Genomic DNA, 19,043 nt, shown 5'->3' on the forward strand with positions numbered 1-19,043 from the left:
CCAATTTCCTCGTACAACTATGCTATTCACCTCCAGCATTCCTTGTGGTAGTTCCACATTCTCACCACTCTCTCAGTAAAGACGTTTCTCCTGAATACCCCGTTGGGTTTATTAGCAACAATCATATATTTATGGCCCCTAATGCTGGTGTTGCCCGCAAATGGAAACATCTCCTCTACATCCAAACTTTTCATAATCTTAAATACCTCTGTAAGGTCACCCCTCAGTCTTCCCTTTTCAAGAGAAAAGAATCCCAACCTCTGCAATCTTTCCTGATATATATAATCTCTCCTTTGAATTGTTTTTGCATTTTCTGGATGTGGTTGCCCACTATTAACAACCTTTTGGGTTCAGCTAACTTCATACATGGAGAATATGACCTTCTTGTCTGTATAGCTTGCTAACAACACCAAGTATATTTCTTAATGAAGCTATTGAGGGAAGTCAGTCTTTCTTTCCCCAACTAAATAAATTTGATTTTTAGTTCAAGAATTAATTTCAAAAGAGGAAAAGCATGCGATAGGCAGAGACAAATTAATAACCCCGTAAAATGGGGTAGAATGAAACCACGCGTTTAGATTTTGGTCGTTGCATTCTTTATTCAAATTCCTGTGGAAGACCAGATTTGTCTGTAATGTGTGGTGAAAAGTTATAGTCAAAAGATTCATAGTCTATAGTTTGGATATGATATTAGCAGCAAGGATTTATGGTACTCGCAGTAACACACCTTCCAGGCAGTTCATGCAATTTAAAGGTCAGAGTTTGACATGCACAATTTTCCAGTCACTAATATATCAAACTGCACAACAAAAACAGCAACAGATATTGGTTCAGAATGTATAGTCTTTAGTGAGTAATACTAAACCCATCCTCTGTTTGACAGAGTGAGACTGATTTTGACTTTCTTATGGTAGATGAGTAGAGGTTATTCTCTCTATATATTACATCATAGTCCTTTATGAATTTCTGCAGTTAAGACATTTTTACAGGGCACTTACAGCAGAACACATTGAGTCTGCTAGACAATCTAGAATGGGAGTGATTAGCTTACAGTGGGGAGTGATATTCCCTTTCCAAAGTACCAGCTATAGCCCAGTGGGTAGCAGCACTTTTGCCTTTAGAATCATAAGATCATAGAATGGTTACAGCATTGAAGAAGGCCATTCGGCCCTTTGCGTCAGAGATTGCGGGTTCAAGTCCCAATCCAGAGACTTGAGCACAATAACCTTGGCTGATGCTCTGGCTTAATACTGCTGTCTTTTGGATGGGGCATTAAACTGAGGTCCTGTCAGCTTTCTCAAGTGGGAATAAAAGATGCCATGCCACTGTTTCAAAGAAGATCAGGGGCTACTATTTGGACATATTCAGTAATCTGGACAGTTCTACCTGGTAGCCAAGAGCATTTCAGTGTACATGAGTTACGTCAGACTTACTAAAAAATTAAGTTTTAATTAGTACTCCATTTATGTCTGGGGAGTGATCTTCAGAGCATAAAGTGGTCAGATCACCTATAACTTTATGCATCGCAATACACTATAATGAAAATAGGATTTCAAAACTAATCAGACTTGTAATTCTTATTAGTGGTTTCAATATGGGTTAGCACCAACGTAAGGACAAAATAAGGTTGAAATTTTGGCTGCTGGTTCCAGCAAAGCTTCATATTTAAAGTCCTCATTCTTCAGTTCAAGTTCCTCCATGGCCTCATCGCTCCCTAACTCTGTAATCACTGGCTCGCCAAGATTTCTGTTTTCCCCCAATCCAGGCCTTTTATGCATCCCCTATTTTAGTTGTTCCCCAACAGGTGGCGGTGCCTCCTGCCCCTCCACCTCCCTGCCTCACTTTCCTCCATTAAGACGATCCTCAAAACCTACCTCTTTGACTAAGTTTTTGGTCATCTGCATGAGTTGTCTCCTTATGTGGCTCATTGTCAAGTTTTGTCTGAGAACGCTGCTGTCAAGCATCTCGAGACAATTCAGTGAATTAAAGACGCCACATAAATGCAAGTTTTTGTTACTGTCAACGTCAACTGTATATACTGCTTACATAAGCAGTTTTCGAAATAGTTTGGGCTGGGGATACTGGTTCTGATGTGTATTAAATGTAGAGTCTGACTTGTGGTTGCTAGTTGTGTTGTGTATTGTTATCTTCGGGAGTGTTGTGTCCGTTCACATTCCACTGGACAGATCAGGCTGTGTTCAATGTACTGAGTTCATGCTGTGTTCGCTGGGTGTGCCTCTGCTCATGTTATTCAGGCTGGCCATCAGGGACTTCATTCTGCCTGCGTAGTAGTCACGGAGATTAAGCAAAGGCAACTCAGCCAGATGCTCATCAAACTCACAGCTCCTCATGGCGTTCTCTAGGTTCTTCTGGCGCCTGTAGAAGTGCGAGAATTTGTTGAAGATGAGGGTGATGGGAAGCACGACCACCAGGATCCCAGCTAGGATACAGGCGGAGGCTGTTAATTTACCTCCAATGCTAACGGGGACCACGTCCCCGTAGCCCACCGTGGTCATGCTGACAGTGGCCCACCACCAGCAAGAGGGAATAGTGGCCAGGCCAGAATTTTCTTCTTTCTCGATGGTGTAGGCCACGACAGAGAAGACAGAGACCCCGACTGAGAGGTAGAGTAAGAGCAGCCCCACTTCCCTGTAGCTGTGCTTTAAGGTGGCTCCCAGTGACCTCAAGCCTGTGGAGTGGCGAGCCAGCTTGAGGACGCGGAAAATTCTCATCAGCCTGAGTACCTGCGCCACACGGCCGAGGTTGACCAAGGCAGGGCTGCTGTCGATGGCCAGGTTCACCAGCAGGGTCAAGTAAAAAGGTAAAAAGGACATCAGGTCGATGAAGTTTAAGGGACGTCTGAAGAAGTGCCGCAAACTAGGGGACACCAGCAACCTGGCCAGGAGCTCGAAGGTAAACCAGGCAATGCAAAAGTGTTCAGCAAACTCAAAGCGGGGATCGTCTCTGCTATTACCCTGACTGTCCACTAGCTGGAATTCGGCCATGCTGTTCAAACACATGGTGGCAATAGAGCCTAAAACCATCATTATAGACAGGGCACTGTAACACCTGCTCGCAATGTTGTATCCGGGGTTCTCCGACATCAACCAAAGGCGTCTCCGGCAGTTCCCCAGGACCTGGCTGTCGTACTTTGAGGCGTCCTTGTAGAAGGTTAAGACCTCGTCAAACGAGGAGGTGGTGCTGCCCTGGTCACTGGCCGCCTCCTCACACTCGTCCTGGTCGCCTCCCAACCCTGTGGCCGGGTAAGTGGCCCCGGAGCCGGCCGGCTCGATGAAGAATTGGCTGATGCCCCAGTACTCGATCTCTTGGCTGAAGGAGAAGATGCACAGCCTGCCCGCGGCCTGGAGCCTGCCGGTCTGGTAGAAGTTGAGGATGTGAGGGAAGAGGGCGGGGTTCCTGTCAAAGTAAAACTCCTTCTCGTGGTCGTCGTAGTCATCGCACAGTTGGAGGATGGACTCGGGGGAGCGACACCTCAGCAGCCTGGCCAGGCGGGTTTCAGGGAACCTCAACAGGGTCTGGTACCTCAGCCTCCTCTTCAGACCCCCGACGTTGACACTGATCTCGCCGTCACCCATCACCTCCTCTCCCTGCTCGCTGGATTGGACTTCCTGCACTGGACCAGTCATAATGGGAGGTGGGGCAAGAGAGGGGAGCACCTCCCTGCAACAGAGGGAGAATATAGTCACATTTAACAAGAGTTAGCAGAACTGCCTGACCTGGGAGGGGTTGGGGTGGGGAGGGGTGGGGGGAACAGGGCAGAATGGGGGAAGGGAGGGGGACCCAATAGGAAAACACAGTTTGGACGAGTATTCTTGTTTCCAGTTTTTACTAGTGTTTCATTTTAAGGTATAAAGACCAGTTTGCACTAGTACCCTTATTTTCCAGTTTGTACTGTTTTTTCGTTCTGGGTAGACAGTGCAGCCTGGATGTGGGAGGAGGAGAGCGCAGCCTGGGGATGGGAGAAGGACAGTGCAGCCTGGGGGTGGGAGGAAGACAGCGCAGCCTGGAGGTTGGAGGGGGACAGCGCAGCCTGGGGCGTGGGGGAGAAGTGCAGCCTGGGGGTGGGAGGGGGACAGCGCAGCCTGGGGTGTGGGAGGAGGACAGCGCAGCCTGGAGGTGGGAGGGGGACAGCCCAGCCTGGGGTATGGGAGGGGGACAGCCCAGTCTGGGGGTGTGGGGGAAAACAGTGCAGTCTGGGGGTGGGAGGAGGACAGTGCAGCCTGGAGTGTGGGGGAGAACAGTGCAGCCTGGGGGTGGGTGGAGGGACAGCGCAGCCTGGGGGTGGGTGGAGGTACAGCGCAGCCTGGGGGTGGGAGGGGGACAGCTCAGCCTGGGGGTGGGAGGGGGACAGTCCAGTCTGGGGGTGTGGGGGAAAACAGTGCAGCCTGGGGGTGTGGGGGAAAACAGTGCAGCCTGGGGGTGGGAGGGGGACAGCGCAGCCTGGGGGTGGGAGGGGGACAGCGCAGCCTGGGGGTGGGAGGGGGACAGCGCAGCCTGGGGGTGGGAGGGGGACAGCGCAGCCTGGGGGTGGGAGGGGGACAGCGCAGCCTGGGGGTGTGGGGGAAAACAGTGCAGCCTGGGGGTGGGAGGGGGACAGCGCAGCCTGGGGGTGGGAGGGGGACAGCGCAGCCTGGGGGTGGGAGGGGGACAGCGCAGCCTGGGGGACAGCACTCCAGGTTCGGATTTGTCAATTTCCAGAAACAGGGACAAACCCAGAATCAGAAACTCTACTCCAGATTTTACAATAAATCCACGGCAGCAAAAAAAAAAATAAGTAAATAAAGTTGTAAAAACTGATGGTCAACAAGCGGCGGCAGCACCGGGAACCGAACCCGGATCCGGATCAGATACTCCGGTTTCAAACTCCGGGATCCGGATCAGATACTCCGGGTTCAAACTCCTGGATCCGGATCAGATACTCCGGGTTCAAACTCCTGGATCCGGATCTGAGATTCCGGGTTCAAACTCCTGGATCCGGATCAGAGACTCCGGGTTCAAACTCCGGGATCAGGGATCTGCGGGTTGCTGTTCACATCGCCTCAGCTTCAATATTCCTCAGCATTTCCCAGTCCCCCCGGATTCCTCCCCCTCTCATTCCCTTTCTCTCTCACATTTTCTCATCCTCTACCCGCAGAATCAACATTCACTCTCTCCCTGAAATATTCTCTCTGTCCCTCTCATTCTCCCTCTCATTCTCTGTCTCTCTTATTCTCTCTTCCTCTCATTTTCTCTGTCATTCCCTGTTCCTGTCATTCTCTCCCGCTCTTTCTCATTCTCTCCCTCTCCCTGTAATTTTCCCTCATCCCCGTCCCTCTCATTCTCTCTCACACTCTCTCTCTCTTATTGTGCCAGTTATTCTCTCATTCTCTTTCATCTCTGCCTCTCTCTCTCTGCTCCTGGAACACACACACACTCTCTCTCTCTCTCTGCCCCTGGAATACTCTCTCTCCTTTTCATTCTGTCACACTCACTCTTTACCCCTGGAACACTCGCGCTCTCTCTCTCTCTCTCTGCCCCTGGAATACTCTCACTCTCCTTTTCATTCTGTCACACTCACTCTCTCTCTCTACCCCGGAACACTCTCTCTTTGCCCCTGGAACACTCTCTCTCTGCCCCTGGAACACACACTCTCTTTCCCTCTCTGCCCCTGGAATACTCTCTCCTTTTCATTCTGTCACACTCTCTCTGTCCCTGGAACACACTCTCTCTCTCTGCCCCTGGAACACTCTCTCTCTGTCCCTGGAACACACACACATTCTCTCTCTCTCTCTGCCCCTGGAATACTCTCTCTCCTTTTCATTCTATCACACTCAATCTCTCTCTCTACCCTGGCACATTCTCTCTTTGCCCCTGGAACACGCTCTCTGCCCCTGGAACACTCTCTCTCTGCCCCTGGAACACACACTCTCTCTCTCTCTCTCTGCCCCCGGAATACTCTCTCTCCTTTTCATTCTGTCACACTCACTCTCTCTCTGCCCCCGGAACACACTCTCTCTCTCTGCCCCTGGAACACTCTCTCTCTCTGTCCCTGGAACACCCTCTCTCTCTCTCTGCCCCTGGAATACTCTCTCCTTTTCATCCTGTCACACACTCTCTCTCTCTCTCTCTGCCCCTGGAACACACACTCTCTCACTCTCTCTCTGCCCCGGTATACCCTCTCTCCTTTTCTTTCTGTCACACCCTCCCTCTCTCTTACCCTGGAACACACACTCGCTCTCTCTCTGCCACTGAAACACACACTCTCTCTCTGCCACTGGAATACTCTCTCTCCTTTTCATTCTGTCACATTCACTCACTCTCTCTCTGCCCCCGGAATACTCTCTCTCCTTTTCATCCTGTCACACACTCTCTCTCTCTCTCTCTGCCCCTGGAACACACACTCTCTCACTCTCTCTCTGCCCCGGTATACCCTCTCTCCTTTTCTTTCTGTCACACCCTCCCTCTCTCTTACCCTGGAACACACACTGGCTCTCTCTCTGCCACTGAAACACACTCTCTCTCTCTGCCACTGGAATACTCTCTCTCCTTTTCATTCTGTCACATTCACTCACTCTCTCTCTGCCCCTGGAATACTCTCTCTCCTTTTCATCCTGTCACACACTCTCTCTCTCTCTCTCTGCCCCTGGAACACACACTCTCTCACTCTCTCTCTGCCCCGGTATACCCTCTCTCCTTTTCTTTCTGTCACACCCTCCCTCTCTCTTACCCTGGAACACACACTCGCTCTCTCTCTGCCACTGAAACACACACTCTCTGCCACTGGAATACTCTCTCCTTTTCATTCTGTCACATTCACTCACTCTCTCTCTGCCCCCGGAATACTCTCTCTCCTTTTCATTCTGCCACACACACTCTCTCCCTCTCTCTCTTTCTCTGTCCCCCGTTGTTGTCTGACCGGTTTAACTGCTTAGCCTGCGGTTTTCTGGGATTTCTTGTGCTGGTTAATCCCCTCCCTCAGCCCCCCTGAACGTTACTGTTCATTTCTCTGACCCGACCGTTTCTCTCCAACAAACACCGACCCCCCACCCCGCTTCCCCACCACCACCCCCCCCCCCCCCACCCCCCACCACCTCCGCGCGATCCTCCAGGATTCCGAGTCCCTCACCCCTGTGGCTTTCTGACTGAGTCCAGTTTGGAGCCGGTTAGCGAGAGACTCCCCTTCTCGCCCGATACAGATCAGCTCGTCACTGGGAGCTGGGCGAGCAGCGGGGAAATTAGAGAGAGAGAGAGCAGACAGGGAGCGGGGAGGGGCGGCTTCTTCAGTGGGTGGAGGGGGGTGGATTTCGTGTAACTGGACATCAGGGGAGAGGGATGGAGAGGTGGGGGGGGGTGGATTTCGTGTAACTGGACATCAGGGGAGAGGGATGGAGAGGTGGGGGGGGGTGGATTTCGTGTAACTGGACATCAGGGGAGAGGGATGGAGAGGTGGGGGGGGGGGAGGAGTGTGTCTGGACATCAGGGGAGAGGGATGGAGAGGTGGGGGGGTGGATTTCGTGTAACTGGACATCAGGGGAGAGGGATGGAGAGGTGGGGGGGGGGAGGAGTGTGTCTGGACATCAGGGGAGAGGGATGGAGAGGTGGGGTGGGGGGGGGGGAGTGTGTCTGGACATCAGGGGAGAGGGATGGAGAGGTGGGGGGGGGAGGAGTGTGTCTGGACATCAGGGGAGAGGGATGGAGAGGTGGGGTGGGGGGTGGGGAGGAGTGTGTCTGGACATCAGAGGAGAGGGATGGAGAGGTGGGGGGGGGGAGGAGTGTGTCTGGACATCAGGGGAGAGGGATGGAGAGGTGGGGTGGGGGAGGAGTGTGTCTGGACATCAGGGGAGAGGGATGGAGAGGTGGGGGGGTGGATTTCGTGTAACTGGACATCAGGGGAGAGGGATGGAGAGGTGGGGGGGGGGAGGAGTGTGTCTGGACATCAGGGGAGAGGGATGGAGAGGTGGGGTGGGGGGGGAGTGTGTCTGGACATCAGGGGAGAGGGATGGAGAGGTGGGGGGGGGGAGGAGTGTGTCTGGACATCAGGGGAGAGGGATGGAGAGGTGGGGTGGGGGGTGGGGAGGAGTGTGTCTGGACATCAGAGGAGAGGGATGGAGAGGTGGGGGGTGGGGAGGAGTGTGTCTGGACATCAGGGGAGAGGGATGGAGAGGTGGGGGGTGGGGAGGAGTGTGTCTGGACATCAGGGGAGAGGGATGGAGAGGTGGGGTGGGGGGGGGGAGTGTGTCTGGACATCAGGGGAGAGGGATGGAGAGGTGGGGGGGGGAGGAGTGTGTCTGGACATCAGGGGAGAGGGATGGAGAGGTGGGGTGGGGGGGGGAGTGTGTCTGGACATCAGAGGAGAGGGATGGAGAGGTGGGGGGGGGGGAGGAGTGTGTCTGGACATCAGGGGAGAGGGATGGAGAGGTGGGGGGGGGTGGGGGAGGAGTGTGTCTGGACATCAGAGGTGGGAGGGAGAGCCGACTAGAGACCAGCCCACGGAGACGTGTTGAAGCAGAACACGTTAAAGTGGAATTATTCATCGCCCATAATCAATGATAGAACCTGATGTGTCCAAGTGGGTTCCGATATTGATCAGCGTGTGAACTGGCGAGGGTGGGGGGGGGGTTAGTGGTGGTGGTGGAAAGGCAGCTGAACGAATACTCACACAACCTCATTCAGGAGCTGGGGGTAGCGCCACTTGCCGCCGTATTTCATCTACTTAAATGGTTCGATTTCTCGCTCCGCGCTTATAAATACCCTCTGCCCCTTCCAGCCGCTCCGCGGACCCGCCGCGTTGCCGGGTGAGAAAGCACCTGGCTCCCTTCAGCTGAAATTGCGCGAGTCTCTGGGGCACCCCGAGCTGGGCTTTTGGCGTGTAGCGGAGAATCGTGCCAATTGCCTGGCACCGAGTGAGGCCATTCGGCCCATCGTCTCTGGTCCTAGCCGCGAAGGGAGACCCCCCCCCCCCCCCCCCAGCTTAAGTATTCCCTCTGAAGAAAGGTGGCCACGGACTGGAGACGTTACCTCGGTTTCTCTCTCTCTCTCTCTCTCTCTCTCCACAGATGCTGCCAGACCGGCTGAGTTTTTTTGCGGCATTTTTCTGTTTTTGTTTCACCCTCCCCCCCCCACCCCCCACCCCTCCAAGCTTAATCCCACTTCCCAGCTCCCGAGCCAGTTCAAATGCATTGCCGAGTGTGTTTTAAATGTGCTGAGGGATTCTGCCACCTTTTCAGGCCGAGTTCCAGATCCCCCCCCCACCACCACTCACTGTGAAGAATTCTCTTCAATTCCTCTCTAGCCCTTTTTGGCCAATGACTTTAAATCTCTGCTCCCTGGCCATTGACCTTTCAGCTAAGGGAGGTTAGGTCCCTCCTATCCCCACCATCTAGACACTTCCTAACTTTGCACACCTTAAATAAATCTCTCCTCAGCTCTTGTGTTCCAAAGAAAACAACCACAGCCCATCCTATCTTTCCTCTTCGCTAACATTCTCTTATTTCTAGCAATAAATCTCTCCTATGCCCTCTTCAGAATGATCCCATTCTTACTATAATGCAGTGACCAGAAATGTACACAGTACTCTAGCTGCGGATTATGTGGGCATGTGTGTGTATATTTGCAGGTAGTTGTTTTGTGTGTATATGTATTTGTTTGTAGGCGTGTGTATATTTGTGCAATAGGTGTGTGTATATCTTTGCCTGTAGATGTATATCTGCGTGTAGGTTTGTGTATGTAGGTGTGTATATTTGTGCATAGGTGTGTGTATGCAGATGTGTGTGCGTGTGCAGATATATGGGGATGTACTACTCATTTCTCAAGTTGTATGATCATGGAACCACAGAACTGTTATGGCTCGGAAGGAGGTCATTCAGCCCATTGTGTCTGCACCGGCTCTCTGAATGAGCAATTCCCTCAGCACCACTCCCCCACCTTCTCTCCATAACCCTGCATATTCCTCCTTTTCAGATAACAGACTAACTCCCATCTGAATGCCTCAATTGAACCTGCCTCCACCACACTGTCAGGCAGTGCATTCCAGAACATAGCCATTCACTTTGTGAAAACGATTTTTCTCAAATCGCTTTTGCCAGTTATTTTAAACCTGTGTCCTCTCATTCTCGATCCTTTCATGAGTGGGAACAGTTTCTCCCTATCTACTCTGTCCAGACCCCTCATGATTTTGTACACCTTCATCAAATCTCCCCTCAGCCTCTTCAAGGAAAACAGTCCCAGCTTCTCCATCCATCTTCATAACAGCAGCTCTTCAATCCTGGAACCATTCTTGAGAATCTTTTCTGCACTCTCTCTAATGCTTTCACATCTTTCCTAAAGTGCGGCACTCAGAACTGGACAAAATATTCCAGGCTGAGCCAGTGATCAGGTGTTTGACCCATTCACTAAATCCTTGATTTAATTGCATTGAATGGATCATAAATTTGCTGCGGGGACTTATCTACTCACCAAGGGAATTTCCTGCCAGCACTGTTCAATCAGGTGAGTGCCACAAGAGTGATGCCCGACTCTTGCTGAGGCCTCACTACACGTTGATAGGTCTCTCTTTGGGAATCGGTAACATCATGACTGACAGTGAAAAATGCAGAATCATTAAAAAGAGAAAACTCAATAAATTCAATGATGCAAATATTTCATTTTTTTAAACACCCGGTGAGTGAAATGGAGCGCGGCTTTAATCTTGCGGGAGTTACAAGAGGTAATCTGTAGAGGCTCTCGTGATCTCCTGGCTCAATGTCAGCTCGGTGGACAAACAGAAGAAACAGCATAATTAGCTGTTTCCACCAGTTCTCATCACTTCTTGCTGATCTTCCATCAAAATACAGAGGTAGATCAGGTACCTACACTGTGGGGAATCAATAGCCCGGATTTGCAATCACTGGTGAAGAAACAATGCTCTCCACTGACTTCGAACAAAGCTATGCTGGAAGAATCCAGTGACCTCTGCAGTGAGAACTTTACCTCTCTGTGTGCAGTGGATTGCAGCATTCTTCAGTAGGGGTTCCCAGCATGGAACTGCAGTGAGACCACCAAGCTGTGCAAGCAACCAATCACATTAAAGAATTCTCACAGACAACCAACCAGGAAATTAAAAACACTAATCAAAATCAATTTTACAAGATCTTATATAAAGGAGAATAAAGGTGGGGAAATATAAAAGGAGTGAAAGTAGCAGCTGAAATATTCTGAAAAAAAATTAAATACATGTATTTTTTATATCCTAGTAATTAATCATACTGGAGGTATCCTGCAAAGATAAGAGCTGTTCATCAACAGTTATTACTTAGATAACCATTAAAAACTTGATTGAACAAGGTGTAACTTTTTAATAGGATTTCTAACAGTGATGTGGGGCAAAAAAGAGAAAGTTCTCATCAGACCAACTGATTTCACTGATCGCTAGCTCAGGGGAGAGCAGGGTGGTAGTGGGCGGTAGACAGTTCACAGTTCACAGACTGTGGGGGAGCCCTGACACACAATGCAACTTCAGGATTTATGCTTTAATCTTCCCATGAAGCTGCAGTCAGTTTCAGAGGGGTAACGACAGCAAAAACTGACAATTCACCATGAACCCTCCTCCAGATTCGGGGCCATTGCCCTTCTGCTGTTAGTGATGGGAGAACGAGGTTTTTACTTTGTTTCTCTGCAATTTCATTGATCTTTCAATTTTCAGTGAGAAATTGGAAAAAAAAAACAAATCCCGGTAATCAACTGCATCTTGTTATGTGTAGCCTAACTCTTCCCAATCATGCAGCCAAGTCACACTTAATCATGTAAGCTTAGATCAAATTCACCTTGTTACTAGCAGTTCCTACCTAGTCAAACCATACTGTTCTATTTAAATCAATTAACCATGCAGCCTATATCTATCAAATCATTCAATATATTCCGATCTAGATGTGCAACTTAGTCACATCTGATAAAGTAGCTTGGTCTCATCTCCTCATTCAACCCTTTCTACCTGCTTGTGTAGTCCAGTTCTAACTGAAGGAAATTTTCATTACCTCCTAATGAGTGAGAATAGAGTGATGAGAAATTATTGACATAATTATTGCCCCAGATTTTTGTGAAAAAAATAGCAGCATCTGAGTGATGCGCACCGATATTAATGCACAAACTGGCCAGCGACTTGGGACAAGAATGAGATAGCCTGTGAGACTTTGATCATCACATATTATTGGACAGTTGGCTCTGTCATGAGCTTTGTGAAATTGGCTTCTCTCTTTCAACCTCCCCATGATTTTCAGGAGATCGTTGCATTTACGCATAAATTTCCCATTAAACTAGGCACGGAAAGTTAAGTCTTGTAATTAACTGCCTAAGCGCCCTTTTAATGATGACTGCCATTCAACCTCTCTGGCCCAGAAAGGGAACAATTAAAAGTACGGCATCTCATTACTTCAGATTGTGAATTGTTTTGGGAGATTTTTAAGACTTTTTTTTAACATTTCCTTTCTCTTTTCCTCTGTCTCTTAATCCAATCTTTCTTTTCCTTTCTTTATTTCTCTTCCTGTACCTGATTTGACTCTAATTCACCCGATTTTCTTCTCCTTCATTCTTCTTTTCATTTCCCATCCTTCAATCTCATTGGTTAAGGAGCTAGACCATTGGTCCTTTCATTCACTCAAGTCCCAGATGTCCGTCTGCCCCCATTGCTCCATTAGCTCTATTATCAACTTTCCCTCCCAGAAAGCTACAGGGCAAAAATTTTTCAAACCTAAACATACACAAACATGTCTAAACAATTGGGTGTGCAGTGACATGCCTTGCAAAACCTATCCCATTTTGTTTATATGGATGCAAAATAATCCAAAATTAAATATTGGAATTTCTATGCCTTGTTATTAATAAATAATTTCTAACACAAATTTGCTTGCTTCTTCCAACAATAGGCTTTTTCACAGAACAGAAAGGAAACTCCATCTACATGTAAACGATAGTGAGTGTTAGGTTATAGGTTCCTTCCCTTTTCACTAACAGAAAATCACTTTGCAATCAAACGAGAATAAATAATGTTTAAACTGACAAAGATAAATAACATTTGATTGTCCCTGAATTCTCTGGAGGCTTAGTTAAATAGACTGAAGAAAAACATCTGTTGCACGGCCATACAGTTTGGATTGCCAGGAGCAGATTAACACTGTATCTCCAGCAATGCCCCTTCATCCTCCTCACCATCCAGCAACAACACGTGGAACTCACTCTTCTACCTTAGTTAGAGCAGCCAAATCACCTTTTCCCTGCATCCGCTACGTTTTGTTTTAAATCAATTTGAACACGGCTTTTACAGTTAGTCATTTAAGAAAAATTGTCATTACTCAGGGGTAATTTTAAAGTAAGAACAGTTCCATATCATTTTTTTTTTCCTGCTTTTTAGAGAGATTTTTAAAACAAAATTCATGCACAGGATGTGGGTGTCATTGGATAGGCCAATATGCGTTGCCCAACCCTAATTGCCCTTGAGAAGGTGATGGTGAGCTGCCTTCTTGAATACAACTACGTAGCTTGCAGGGCCAGGTAAGAGTCAACCTCATGATAAAGGCAAAGTACTGTGGACGCTGGAAACTTGAAACCAAAACAAAAAATGCTGGCAAAACTCAGCAGGTCCGACAGCATCTGTGGAGAGAAAGACAGAGTTAACGTATCGAGTCCGTAAGACTCTTTCTCAGAGCCCCATTTCTATGGATCTGGAGTCACATGTAGGCCAGACCAGGTAAGAATGGCAGGTTTCGTTTCCCAGAAGTTACTTCGTTCAGTTACATAACCTGTAAGCTTCCTCCAAATGAAAGGTGTGGCTATGGGTATCCACATGGGCCCCATTATGCCTGTCTCTTTATGGGGTATGTGGAACATTCCTTGTTCCAGTCCTACTCCGGTCCCCTCCCACAATCTCCATCAATGCCTGTTTCAGTGCCGCTTCATGCTCTCATCTGGACCTGGAAAAATTTATCAACTTTGCTTCCAATTTCCACCCCCCCCCCCCCCAATCACCTTCACATAGTCCATCTCCGACATTTCCTTTCCCTTCCTTGACCTCTCTGTCTCAATTTCTGGTGATAGACTGTCCACCAATATTCACTACAAGCCCACTGACTCCCACAGTTACCTCGACTACAGCTCCTCACGCCCCGCTTCCTGTAAGGACTCCATCCCATTCTCTTAGTTCCTTTGCTTCTGTTGCATCTGTTCTGATGATGCCACTTTCCAAAACAACACTTCTGACATGTCTTCCTTCTTCCTTAACCGACATTTCCCACTGACTATGGTTGACAGGGCCCTCAACCATGTCCGACCCATCTCTGGCACGTCTGCCCTCACACCTTCCTCTCCCACCCAGAACCATGATAGGGTCCCCCTTGTCCTCACTTTTCACCCACCAGCCTCCGCATTCATAGGATCATCCTCCGCCATTTCCGCCAACTCCAGCATGATGCCACCACCAAATACATCTTCCTTTCACCGCCCCCTGTCGGCATTCAGCAGGCACTGTTCTCTCCGGGACACCCTGGTCCACTCCTCCATCACCCCCAACACCTCACTGCCCTCCCATGGCACCTTCCCATGCAACCGCAGAAGGTGCAACACCTGCCCCTTTATTTCCCCTCTCCTCACCTTCCAAGGGCTCAAACACTCCTTTCAAGTGAAGCAGCATTTCACTTGCACTTCCCTCAATTTAGTCTACTGTATTCGTTGCTCCCAATGCAGTTTCCTCTACATTGGAGAGACCAAACGCAGACTGGGTGACCGCTTTGTGGAACACCTTCGGTCTGTCCGCAAGTGTTACCCAGACCTCCCTGTTGCTTGCCATTTCAACACTCCACCCTGCTCTCATGCCCACATGTCCGTCCTTGGCTTTCTGCATTGTTCCAGTGAAGCTCAACGCATACCGGAGGAACAGCACCTCATCTTCCGACTAGGCACTTTACAGCCTTAACATTGAGTTCAACAACTTCAGACCATGAACTCTATCCTCCATCCTCACCCCCTTTTTTACTCTGCACCCTTTTTTCAATGTTAATTTTCATATTTTAATTTTAATTTTTTAATTTTTATCTTTTATCCACTTATTCTTTTTTCATTTTTATTCATTGCTTTATCCCCACTGTTTATCCCCTTTTCAATCTTTTTCCCCACCACCATCCCCTCCCCCACCCCACCCCCACTAGGACCATCTGTCACTTGTCCATGTTGTTCTTTCCTGAGTGCTTGTCCTGCTATTATCGCATTCTGCTTTCTGACCTTATTACCGCTGTTAGCACCTCCTTTAGCCAGTACTACTACCATTTTGTCATCTTGTTTATGATATCTCTGGCAATCTCTCCTTTGCCCCCACCTATCATTGGCTTTCTATACAGCTTCACCTGCTCCACTCTCCCTTAAACAGTATAAATTTCATCATATTTTTACTTCTCTTTAGCTCTGAAGAAGACTCATATGGATTCGAAACGTTATCTCTGTCTTTCTCCCCACAGATGCTGGAAGACCTGCTGGGTTTTCCAGCATTTTCTGTTTTTGTTTCAGATTTCCAGCGTCTGCAGTATTTTACTTTTATAACCTGCATGCTACTGCGCCCCATAAATTAATTAAACTTGTGAATTATGAGATCTTGTGAAGTAGTGATGCGGTACTCCTAGAGAATTGGACAGGTCTTTTAAAGAGCTGACACAGGCATGACGGGCTGAATGGCCTCCTTCTGTGCTGTAAGATTCTGCGAATGAAAAGCTTTTTGTTTATTGCAGTTGATGCCAGCATCAAACAATCCCAGGTCAGGAATAGACTTAAGCTATGATTCAGAACAGACCATATGAATGAGATAAGAAACCTGTAGGTAAATTCCATGATCCCACACTCCCATCATTGAGCCACATCCAAGCGGAAGCCTGGTCAGAGAAACAGCTGTAACTTGCAGCTCTAACTCTTTGAGTCCTGTTCCAATTGAGCCTGGATCAACATAAGGACTACTCTAAGTTTACCTTTTAATCTCACTTTGTGCTGCACAGTCAGAGCATAATGAGCACCAACCTTTAGAGCCTATACAAGATCTCAAACTATACCGGAGCCATGGACTCTCCTGAGAGAAGAGGCAGTGAGTTTCTTCCTTCATCAGTTAAGCTCAGAACCAGCAAGTCTATTCCAAATTCACCACCAAGATACACACCATCTTGATCTTTATTCTTTCAAAGGGTATGGGCATCACTGGCAAGGCCAGCATTTGTTGGCTCATCCCTAATTGCCCTTAAACTGGGTGGTTTGCTAGACCATTTCAAAGAGGAGTTAAGAGTCAACCACGTTGCTGTGGGGTCTGGAGCCACATGAAGGCCAGACCAGGTAAGGGCAGCAGATTTCCTTCCCTAAAGGGCATTAGTGAACCAGATGGGTTTTTACGCCCATCAATGATAGTTTCATGGTCACCATTACTGAGACTAGTTTTCAATTCCAGATTTATTAATTGAATTTAAATTCCTGTTGCCGTGGTGGGATTTGAATTCATGTCTCTAGAGAATTACCTTGGGCCTCTGGATTACTAGTCCAGTGGTGTTGCCACCATCTCCACCACATCACCATTTTTTCACTACCACAGGGTCAAAATCCTGGAACTCCCTCCCTAAGAGCAGCAGCTCAAGAAGGCAGCTCACCACCACCTTCTCAATAGGCAATAAATGAAATTTTAAAAAATCACTACTTCTGTTTTATTCAGGAGCCTCCATGAAAAGCAAAGGTACATGATGCAGGCTGGCATCTACATTGACAACACCAGAAAGTATATTTTATGAATGAGCACTCTCGGATGAGCACACCCTTGCTCACACACTGGGAGCTCAGACAAGCAGAAAATTTTATAGTCAGAGAATGGAGAACACATCCATAACATGATAATGCCATTAAGACAATTGTACTTGTGAGAGACGTGAAGAAACTACCTGAGGATTGAAAGAGGCAGGATTTTTATTGCTTATTGAAGGGCATTAATGAGGTCACTGTCGAGCAATGTGTTTCTGCGGTGTAAGATAGTGGTTGTTGTGTCTGAGAGAGGTTGATGATAATGTAGTCTGGAATCATTAGCATAAATGTAAATATTTTTGTATGATGAATAGAGTCTGTCTTGAGAGAGAGAAGGTACAGGAGAGGAAAGAGCCACCTAAATCGCTGGAAAATAAGTCTGATGTTGAGTCGACTATAGTGGCACAGGATAGAATTGCAATGTCCATACTGACCAGTGAAGCTGCCAGATATCTCACCCATACCATTCAGTAGAATAACAACAACTACTTCCATTTATAAGGCATCTTTAACATAGTGAAATGCTCCAAGGTGCTTCACTGGAGTTATAAAGCAAAATTTGACACATGAGAAGATATTAGGACAAGACGTTCAAAGGCTTGGTCAAAGATGTAGGTTTTAAGGAGTGTCTTAAAGGAGGAAAGAGAGAGGTCCAGAGACAGAGAGGATTAAGGTGGGAATTCCAGAGCTTGGAGCCCAGCAACTGAAAGTACAGCCCCCAGTGGTGGGGCAATTAAAACTGTGGATGTGCAAGAGGCCAGGCCTAGAGGAGCGCAGAGATCTCGGAGGGTTGTGGGGCTGGAGGAGATTACAGAGGTAGGGAGGGGCAAGGGCATGGAATTGAAAACAAGGACGAGGGTTTTAAATTCGAGGCATTGTTTAACTGGGTAGATCAGCAAACGATGAATGGGACTTGGTGTAAGTAAGGAGTTACGGGCAGCAGAATTTTGGATGAGTTCAAGTTTATGCAGAGTGAATGTGGGAGGCCAGCTGGGAGTGCACTGGAGGAAAGAGCAGCAAACGCGATGGTGTGAAGTCAGATAATGGATGTGAAAATAGGCACTTGTAGTGATGGGCTGGAGATGTAGTCAGAATTCATCTCGAGGTCAAATATGACATTAACAGCCTGGAAATATCAGTCTCCCAAATACTTAACTGGAGGAAACCTCTGCTCATCCAATACTGAACGTCACATAAGCAGTCTGATAACTTAGTGACAATGGAGGAGTCAAGTGAGGTGAACACAAGAAATAGAAGCAGGAGTGGACCACACAGCCCCTTGAGTCTGCTCCGCCATTCAATATGTTCACAGCTGATCTTGGGCTTCAACTCCACTTTCCTGCCCACTCCCCATATCTCTTGATTCCCTGAGAGACCAAAGATATGTCTACCTCAGTCTTGAATGTGTTCAAAGATGGAGCATTCACAACCCTCTGGAATAGAGAATTCCAAAGATTCAAAGCCCCTTGAGTGAAGAAGCTTCTCCTCATCTCAGTCCTAAAGTGGTGGTGGGGTAGAGTTGGGGGTCATCAGTGTACATGTGGAGAGGGGGCGGTTTAGTGGTATTGTCACTGGACCAGAGATCCAGGGTAATGCTCGGGGGACCTGGGTTTGAGTCCCACCGCGGCAAGGGGTAGAAATTGAGTTCAATGATAAATCTGGAACTTGCCAACAGGCCCAATACCATCCTGAGCAGCAAAGTATATCTGGGAATTGAGGAGAAGGGCTGGGGAGTTATGTGTTCCAATCGGAGAGAAAGCTATGATGGCAGTGGCTCAGGCTATTCCTCTTATTATAGACTTATAGACATCTACAGCACAGAAGGAGGCCATTCGGCCCATCGTGTCCGCTCTGGTCAACAAAGATCTGACTATACTAATCCCATTTTCCAGCACTTGGCCCATAGCCCTGGAGGCTGTGTCAACACAAGTGAATATCTAAATACTTCTTAAATGTTACGAGAGTTTCTGACTCAACCACCCTTTCAGGCAGTGAGTTCCAGACTCCCACCACCCGCTGGGTGAAGAAGTTTCTCTTCAACTCCCCATTAGCCTTCTACCTCTTACCTTAAATCTATGTCCCCTGGTTATTTACCCCTCTACTAATGGAAAAAGTGACTTCCTATCCACCTTATCTATGTTCTTCAAAATCATATAAACGTCTATCAGGTCCCCTCTCAACCTTCACTGTTCCAAGGAAAACAAACCCAGCCTATCCAATCTTTCCTCATAGCTCAGACCCTCCAGCCCAGGCAG

At 48.1% G+C, this 19,043-nt stretch overlaps 1 protein-coding gene across 1 annotated transcript; it reads right to left on the reverse strand.

Moving 5' to 3' along the window:
* Nucleotides 1-626: 626 nt before the first annotated feature.
* Nucleotides 627-7,184, reverse strand: LOC121279182 (potassium voltage-gated channel subfamily S member 2-like). Its single transcript, XM_041190186.1, has 2 exons — nucleotides 7,127-7,184; nucleotides 627-3,681 (listed from the first exon to the last, which is right to left on the reverse strand). The coding sequence occupies exon 2, from the start codon at nucleotides 3,645-3,647 to the stop codon at nucleotides 2,199-2,201; it is 1,449 nt and encodes a 482-aa protein (XP_041046120.1). The 5' UTR covers nucleotides 3,648-3,681; nucleotides 7,127-7,184; the 3' UTR covers nucleotides 627-2,198.
* Nucleotides 7,185-19,043: the final 11,859 nt, after the last annotated feature.

Source organism: Carcharodon carcharias, chromosome 6, assembly GCF_017639515.1.
Source record: "Carcharodon carcharias isolate sCarCar2 chromosome 6, sCarCar2.pri, whole genome shotgun sequence".
NCBI lineage: Eukaryota > Metazoa > Chordata > Chondrichthyes > Lamniformes > Lamnidae > Carcharodon > Carcharodon carcharias.

Excerpts from the sequence above, each read along its gene's own strand:
- LOC121279182 (XM_041190186.1), bottom strand. The coding sequence starts at position 3,647 with ATGACTGGTCCAGTGCAGGAAGTCCAATCCAGCGAGCAGGGAGAGGAG.